Raw genomic sequence first — 8,929 nt, 5'->3', positions numbered from 1 at the left:
TATACCAGCCCAGGGAAGAATATGTCGGGTTTTAAAGCTCCAATCGCTTCATACTTCTATTTAACATCCTAGACAGGCATCTAGAGTTACACCCCTCCTGGAGACTTAGGAACAAATGCTTTCATCTTTTGATACACTGATCTTTTGAAACCAAACATGTTCCTAAATCGAGGAACACTGTACTCTCACATCTTCCGAGAAGCTTTCCCTAACCCCAGCCTACCTCCCAAATTGAATTACCCCTTGTCTGAAATCTTACACCACCTCATTTTATTCTTCTATGGCCTTGGCACCGTCTCCATTTGTGTTGTTCATGCTGCCGATCTTACCTCCCGCACTGTGCAGACAAGATCCTGCCTGATTGGGCATCTCCCACTGCACTTACCCAAATGCTTTGCATATAGGAGATGCTCAAGATTAAGAAATTTTCAGGATGGATATTTTGCTAATCTGTAGTACCTGGAATTTTCTACTGAAAATTACCAACGTCCAATTAACTTCAATTTCGTAGTTTGGGATTTTCAGAAAACTACGCCCCCCCTTCAAGAAATGCCTAACAATTTAACCAGGGCTAGTGCCAGTTTAGGAATAAGACATTATCAACCCACTTCTATCACATAAGGATTTGAGGCCTATCTTCATCTTTCCACGTTGTCTAATTCAAGTTAGGGTGGTAAAAGAGAACCTATTTTCTTTTAGCAGTCTGGTCTGCTCCCCTTCTCTGGCCTCATTCTTTCCTTTTGTTAGTCAATGACTTCAGCCTCTGCCTTCAAGTTTAACGGTTTGTGCCCCACGCGTACACCCTCGTCTTTTGGTGATTAGAGGTGTTCAAAACTTATTCTGACACAGAATCCTCCCTCATTTCCGATTCCTTTACTTCTTGGGGGTGGGAAGAGTTTCTTCGCTTTGAAACGCTGACAAGGAAAAAGAATGGGGGAGAAAGTTGCATTTAAACGTTTCAAAGTGGAGTCACGGCTAGTTGCACAGCAAAAGCTCCGCAGCGTGGAGGAAGACTAAACGTGGCTTGGATGGCGCAGCGCTGGGCTGGGGCGACTTCTGGGGAACGTAGCCGGGGTCGAACCCCTAGAGCTGCGGAGGCCTCTGCGGTCGCCTCGCGCTCGCCCTCCGCACCCCCGCCCCCGGCCCCGGCGGCGTTGGGCTCCCCGCCGGGACTGATGTCGCGCGCTTGCGTGCTGCGGCCAAAGCTTCCGACCCAGAGGCGGCCCCAGAAAGCCCCGAGCGAGTAGGGGGTGGCGCGCAGGAAGGGAGGAGGGCCGGGGGCGTGGGGGGGTGTGGGCATTCGGGGGTGGAGATGTAGAAGATGTGACGCCGCGGCCCGGCCGGTGCCAGACCAGCGGATGCGGTGCCCGCGGTGCTGCCGGATCCCGGGCGCTGCAGCGAGGGCAGGCGGCCCTCCCGAGCGCGGCGGCCGCGGAGACACCCGGCGCTAAACCCCAGCCCCCGAGCCCCCGAGCCCCCGAGCCCCCGGCGCACCGCGCACGCGGACAGCCGGGGAGGGGAGCGGCCGAGCGGCTCGAGGCTGGGGGCCCGCGGGCGCGGCCGCGCGCTGCCGGGCGGGAGGCTGGGGGGCCGGGGCCGGGGCCGGGGCCGTGGCCGTGCCCCGGGCCGGGTCGGGGGCCGGGGCCGGGGCCGGGGCCGAGGGGCGGCGGCTCCCCGCGCCACTCCAGGGGCGCGGGGACCCCGGCAGAGCCCCGGTGGGGCCATGGCAGCCGGGAGCATCACCACGCTGCCCGCCCTGCCTGAGGACGGCGGCAGCGGCGCCTTCCCGCCCGGCCACTTCAAGGACCCCAAGCGGCTGTACTGCAAAAACGGGGGCTTCTTCCTGCGCATCCACCCCGATGGCCGAGTGGACGGGGTCCGGGAGAAGAGCGATCCTCACAGTGAGTGCTGGCCGGCTCCTCCTCCCCCATCCCATTTCCATCTCCTGTGGTTCTTCCCCCACCCCTCCATTCCAGCTTCTTCCTTCTCTTCACTCCGACCTTAGCGGGACGTGTGGTTTCTTTCCGCGCAGCCCTCGGCGGTTTCGGGTTCACCACTCGCCCCTCCTCCCCCGGAGCTGCGGTGCCGGGTTAGACACTTCCCCCGGCCTCGGAGTGTGCCACTTTCCCCTGGGAAACCAGGTCCCCTGGGCCAGAGCCGCAGGGTGCCCGGGCCTGGCCGGCGGGCTCCCTTCGCGCGCACAACCTGTTGCTTAGGGGATGCTGGCGGCGGAGAGGTGAGCGGGCTCGCGGAGATGCCGCCCGGGTCCCCCCCTGAAGTTCCAATCCCTTCTGTGCTGGGGGCGCGCAGTCCCGCGGACAAAGACGGAGGGACCGAAGCTGAATTAAGTGCTCTTTATTGGAAAAATACCTTCCCAGAGTCGTGCCCCGAAACTCCGACTTGGTAGGATCCGAGCCAGCGGGCACACTGCTCTCACCCATTTATTTCTGTTTTTTTCCTAATTGCCGAAAGCTTTCAGAGCAAAAGATACGGACTTTGTTAATAAAGTGCGACACACTTTTGTTTTAATAGTGACAGAAGCTGCAAAAACTTTAATCTTCCACCTGCAGTTATTAGCTTTGGGACCTTGAGCCTGTTTCCTCATACCTAAAGTGGGGGTAACGTCTACCTTGCATCAGGTTAGAGGATCAAATTAGAATTTATATAAAGTGCGCGGAGGACTCCTTTCACTAGTGTACACTTTCCTGTTCTGTAAAAAAACACACACACATCTATTTGTGGCTATAGAAATAACACTGGCCTGCAGTTACTGGTTCTCAAACTTGAGGGGTGCATTAGAATCACCTGGGGGGCTATAACACACTGCTGAACCTTGTCTCCCAGAGTTTGATTCCTTAGGTCTGGAGTGGGGCCTGATGATTTGCATCTCTGTCAAGTTCCCAGGTGCTGCTGACCTGGGACCACCCTTTGAGACCAACTGGTCTATAAAGTAGAGGAGGAAAAGGGCATAAAATGGGCTGATTAACAACACTGGCAGAATCTGAAAGAGAATCAGTATATTTTAACTGTCATCCTGTAAGTGTAGGTGAGACCTCCGCTTTAAAAGCTCTGTGTTTGGCCTTCCTTCCTGGGTTTCAGGTGAAGAATCTGCCCAGGGGCAGAGCTTCACTCCCCAGTAGTTACCTCTTTATCATAGGATGCTGATGGAATGTCATTCACACCTGTGAGGTGATGGAGGACGAGGCCAAAGCTTTGCCATCAAACCTGGGTTGATGAATGAGAAATGTGCTTTTATATTACTTGGGTCTTTATTGATTCCAAAATAACAACAAGCAAAAGATGCAGGTCTAGTTTTTTTTTCAGGTCTGCCGTAATTTTTAAATTTTATCAACCACTTATATTATCCAGTAAAACTGAAAAGATACTTGTAACCCAATATATATGGGTTAGTGCTATTTCTCTATTTTAGTAACTTGAATAGGTTTCACAAAATTAAGTTTTAAACATTGTGTTTGAAGTTTTTTTTGCAGTTGTCTTCTAGGTCCACACAGCTGATTACGGTCAGGTGCATATATGTCCTAAGTAGTTTTGTTCTTTTCTAGTAGCACAAACTGTAATAAAAAAGGAGCATGTTCTATGACTAGAAGACAGAAGAACTCTCCTCCAGATGAGGTTCATGGTGGGGCTTCCCCTAGTCCTTTTTTTAAGACACTTCATTAATTGCGGAATCATTTCTTTTTTTCTTTGAAGCTTTTGATACTCTTTCCTTTAGAATAAAATGGTATAGGGGCTAGTGAATGAGGATAATTCTGAATTGCGTAGCACACTACCACCCTTGTAATAACAGCTGTTAAATTTTTCTTCCCAACTATGAGTTTTTCATAATCTTCTTTTAACTCACTGGTTCTCAAAGGGCAGCGATTTTGCCCCTGCCCCTCACCCCCAACATTTGGCAAGGCCTGGAGACACTTTTGGTTGATATTTGGAATAGTGCTGCTAGTACCTAGTAGGTAGAGGCCAGGGATGCTGTTAACCATCCTGCAATGCCCAGGATACCTCCATTATCCCCAGCAAAAAATTTCCTGACCCCAAATGTTAATTGTGCTAAGGTTGAGAGTCCTGCCAACTTGATAACTAGCTAAAGACAGCATGTTGAGAGTGAAGAGTAGAATACTCATCCAAATTTGTGGAAGATAGGGATTTTTTAAAAAATCATCTTTTACCAGGCAATAGGCTGACAAGAATAAAAACCTAAAATGATGAATTTAGACCACGTCTGTGTAGCTCAACCTGGACATAAGTTTAAGTACAGTATATTTTTCTGGCATGTAAAAGATGTACTGATAGTTGACCAAACCAGGGTAAGACTGATGGGAAAGACACAAGAAAAAAATGATTATGTACATGATATAACAATATCTTCCCAACCACATCTCCTCCATTACCCAAACAAATAAGACTGACAAGAAAACGTGAAGAAAGAAAAGCAGAGTTAATGGTTGGCATAATTTCCCACTAAATTATGGCTCAGATATCCAGACCTATTTGAAAAGTTGAACAGCCCATGGCCTCATTCCTCAAACGGTTTTGTCCAGTTGACCTGAAAATCTCTCAGAGGTTTATTACTTTGGCATTAACATTTTTTGCCCAGGTGTCTTCTAAAATCCAAATGCCTTTGGAAAGAACAGTTCAGTCATTATCAGATTTTAACATTTAGTGTGAGTTAAGTTGTGAGTATAATTTCTTCCCCCATAGCTGACTAGGACTGGAATTTAGGGAGGGATGGTATAAATGTGGGGTGCTGGTTAGGTGTGAGGGGTGTGGCTCAGGTGCTGAAAGAGAGACAGGGCAGGGAGGTGTGGGGCAGGGAGGGCAGAGGTAGAAATAAAAGGGGAGGAGGAAGATGACTGAACATCAATTTTCCAACTTCTCAGTGTTGTTGAAGGTCACTTTTGCTTCACACCTGGGTATTCTTCTGTGCTGTTCTCACTTGACAGGGCTGATTTTCCTGCACTTTCTTCATAGTCCTGGAGTAACTTTCTTTTGACATGAGAATTTTGATAAAAGCAAGATGTGGTGACAGAGTCTATGTTTCTCCAGTGTGTGTACTGCTCACCCAGCTTACTTGTGGTGTCCTAGATGTTTTGATTGACCTCTTCAAATGCCCATGGGATCGTGTAACATTAAGTATATACTTTAAAGCCGTGAACCATGTAAAAACTTCAGAAGAAAGAACATTTTATCCCAAAGAGCACGTACATACACCATGTGCTGGAGAGCAGTGAGTGAAATGTATGCTGCTTATGGACAGTTTAGCATTAAATGTGTTCCAGATGCTCTTATTTAGGAAAAAATGGCGGTAGTAGCCGTGCTGTTTCTACCCTTGGGCTTCTAGGAGGTGGCGGCCTGTTTGCCGTACTTCTCTGCTTCCAGGCTCCAGCGGACACTGAGACTTGGAAAGGCAGGGGGACCTGCCCACTCCTGTGTGGAGCAGGGATGGGATCCTGGCCCTCCTGACACCCGTGCCCTTTGCCACGGCGCGTATTCCATGCAATTCCAGTCATAAAAACAAGGGCTTGTGAAATTCAGAGGGAGGCGTCAGACCTTGTAGTTCACTGATCTTGTTTTATAGAAGAGAGGATTGAGGTTCAGAACAGTAACTGATGACCTGAGTTCATCTGCTGGTTTACCCAGTGATCATCCTGAGTGAGCTTCTTGCCCACCTGGGCCCTTGCCTTCTCTTCCTGCCCTCCCCCAGCCTCACTGCACTCTTCCATTCAGTCCCAAGAGCACCCTCCAGGGCCCCCCCTTTGTGGGCTTCCTCCATTTCTTAGCACTGTGGCCAAGTGCGGAGTGGAGTTCTTACTAGTCCACAGGTTGCCTCTAGTTGTGTTCCTTGGGTGTGGGATAAAGTCACCTTTCTTCTCTTCCTTCATATAAATAGCACTATTGATGCAGTGATACTAGATTCTCTCCCGCCATCCTTTTTGGGTAATATCTGGCAAGTGGATGCCACGAATTTGCCTTAATAAACACAGTGTTTACTGTAATGCTATTTATGTGCAGTAAACAAATGAAGTAAGAATCTAATAGCTCATTTAATCATGGAAATCATGTAATTGGTACAGCAATGAAAGGACAATTCATGAGTCATAGATATTACCACACCTTAGAAGCCTTTTAAGAAGTGTTTGATGCCAAGTGACTTCAGTGTAGAAAAGGCGGTAGGTAGCTCCTTGTGACACAGCCTGAGGGCTCTCCTTGTGTTTATAAAATGGCCAGTATGTAATTAGACTTTGACAATGGTGTAACAATGGCGTTCTAAGTATTCTCACTTAGATTTGATACCATTTTGAATGGATGGCCATGATTTTTAAGTTTAAATTGAAAATAAAACATTACAGATGTAATAAAACACAAATCATTCTTTATATGTTATAATTATAAAATTGACTTTATTCATCCACGCATTGATTCTCAGAAATGACCATCTGTGATACTGAAAAAGGTAATTTTTAGATCTTGCATCATTGGAACTGTTATTTTTCAACCACAAGATGCCTGTACAACAGGATAATAACTACACATGTGCCATGGCCTTTGCTTGTTTTTCCAAATTCCAGTATTTGTTGATTTTCCAAAAACCCTGCTTGGGCCCCTTTGTCCTGTAGCACACATCTATTAGAAGGCTGGCCTGGGGTAAGAGCTGAAGACATGAACTGGAACAAGGCAAATCAGCACATTCAGGGCAAAAACCTGAACCCCATGACTATATTCTGCCCAAGCAAATATATTTTGTTTCGCTTGTTTTTGAGCTGGTCATTTTCTGCACTCTGAGATCCGAGAGCTGGTCTTGTAAATGCTATCAATGCTCAATAAATATTTAATGCTTGATTGTTTGTAAAATCATTTGGAAGATTATATCATTAGGAAATGCAGTTGTGGCAGCATGATTTGCAGTGTTTCCTTGTTGTATCCATTGTTAGATTCGCTATTGTGTTCTCTTTTGCTATCAAACTCCTCCTCTAAGCTAGGTTATTTATACCCCCAGAAATTTAGGGGAAGACTACAAGTGGTGACTCCCAGGGAACTTTACCTCTTGAGCCGTAGACCGGTTCTTAGAAGCCAGACTAGTCCCATTCTAAATTCCTGTAGGATATTTTTAGTTTGAAGAAATTTGGAGGACCTGGAGGCAACAGACAGCCAATATTCAGTGTTTAATTTATGTCTCATCCCAGCTGTCCTCTGTCACTCTTCCTGTGCAAGGTGACTTTTGACCAGTGTATCCTTAATGCTTGCTTATTCATTTACAGAAATCTGTAGTGCATGTGTGTTTATATTTTCAAAGGGCTACTCACTTCCCCATATTAACTTACCCTCTAGATGGAATTATTCTGTAGAATCCTGAAGTGAAAGTTTTCCAGATTTTTAAGATATTCCAGAGATGATAAAAATGAGGAGGAAGTTCCCAGTGTAATTGAACTATTGAAAGAAATTTTCCTGTTTAATTTATAATTTAATTAAATTTTTTAAAAAGGATTTTATTTATCTGACAGGGGTAACAGCAGAGGGAGAGGGAGAAGCAGGTTTCCCACAGAGCAGGGAGCCTGATGCGAGGCTCGATCCCAGGACCCCGGGATCATGACCTGAGCCAAAGCAGACGCTTAACAACTGAGCCACCTGGGTACCCCTCTTTAATTATTTAAATTAAGCTATACATTAATTTGTAGTTGAAACTTATAATTAAACAGTAAAATGAGTCAAGAAAGAAGTGTTTGTGTTGTTTTTTCCTTAAAGGAAATTTGTACAGAGTAGTAATGATCTGGCTAGATTCTCTGAATACGTTGTTCTCAGTTCCTCATTTAGGCACTTTGAGAAGATGCCAGCACCTTAGGGTAGGAACCAGGAATTCTCCATATAAATAAGCATCATAAAGCCTTAGGACCTTTTCCTCAGGGAGTGCTTACTAAATGTCAGCTGCTGATGAAAACATTTTGTGTGGACCACCCACCCTGTGTAATCACTGCTCATGGGCCCTATGCTGTAGAAAGCTTAGTTGAGGTTTGTTGTTCTCTTGGTGTAGTAATGCATACATTTAGACACTTGGTCAGTCTCTTAATGAAGATGATTATATGTAACAAAGTTATATTAGAAAAGTATTTGGGAATCTTAGAGGCTGGCTATTAACATTTCTTAGAGTAATCTGTATAGAAAGTTGAATCATTTTTCGGGATCAATAGTTTAAACTTGTTAGGAATTTGGTTTTCTTTAAGAAGCATTTTGGATTTTTTTTTATCATGTACTATGTGGTATAAAATTACTTAGGTGTGCTGTGCATTGTTTGTTCATTCTTTTGTGGCCAATATCCTGGTATCCTGTGCTCTCTTCTACTTCGTCTTCTTTTCTCTTTTTTTTTTTTTTTTAAAGATTTTATTTATTTTTGACAGAGAGAATGTACAAGCAGGGGAAACAGCAGGCAGAGGGAGAGGAAGAAGCAGGCTTCCTGTGGAGCAGGGAGCCCTATGCAGGGCTCGATCCCAGCACCCTGGGATCATGACCTGAGCTGAAGGCAGACGCTTAACCGTCTGAGCCACCCAGGTACCCCTCTTCTCTTCTCTTTTTAACTTCACACATGTGGCCTCATCCAATTTGTCACCCTATTTGACAGCCTACTTGATACTTGACACCCTACAATTTGGCACTTGATATTATTTCCTGCCTTTATCTTCTTGAGAATTCTTTGGCTTCTGTTACACCACATCAACTTGGTTTTCTCACCCATCCAGCTGTCCTTTCTTCTGGGTTCTCATCTTTTTAGTCTTTTGCTTTCATATTCCCCAAGGCTCTGTTTTGGGCCCTCTACTCTTCTTTCTGTTTACTCCTGTTCCTTCAGCAGATCATTTATAGACTCTGTCTCAGTCCCCGATTTCCCATCTCTGTGTTAGGACTGTGTTTCCCCCTGCTTGAA

At 46.1% G+C, this 8,929-nt stretch overlaps 1 protein-coding gene across 1 annotated transcript in view; it reads left to right on the top strand.

Moving 5' to 3' along the window:
• Positions 1-1,028: 1,028 nt before the first annotated feature.
• Positions 1,029-8,929, top strand: part of FGF2 (fibroblast growth factor 2) — a 65,666-nt gene continuing 57,765 nt past the window's right edge. Inside the window, 3 exon segments of the mRNA XM_035023268.1 lie at positions 1,029-1,158; positions 1,262-1,419; positions 1,421-1,901. Of these exon segments, the coding sequence (XP_034879159.1) occupies positions 1,029-1,158; positions 1,262-1,419; positions 1,421-1,901 (769 nt within the window).

The sequence above is a fragment of the Mirounga leonina genome, unplaced genomic scaffold, assembly GCF_011800145.1.
Source record: "Mirounga leonina isolate KUSES-001 unplaced genomic scaffold, KU_Mleo_1.0 Mir_176, whole genome shotgun sequence".
Classification (NCBI taxonomy): Eukaryota; Metazoa; Chordata; class Mammalia; order Carnivora; family Phocidae; genus Mirounga; species Mirounga leonina.
The sequence above is the reverse complement of the archived record's forward strand: the minus strand, read 5'-3'. Positions and strand labels throughout refer to the sequence as shown.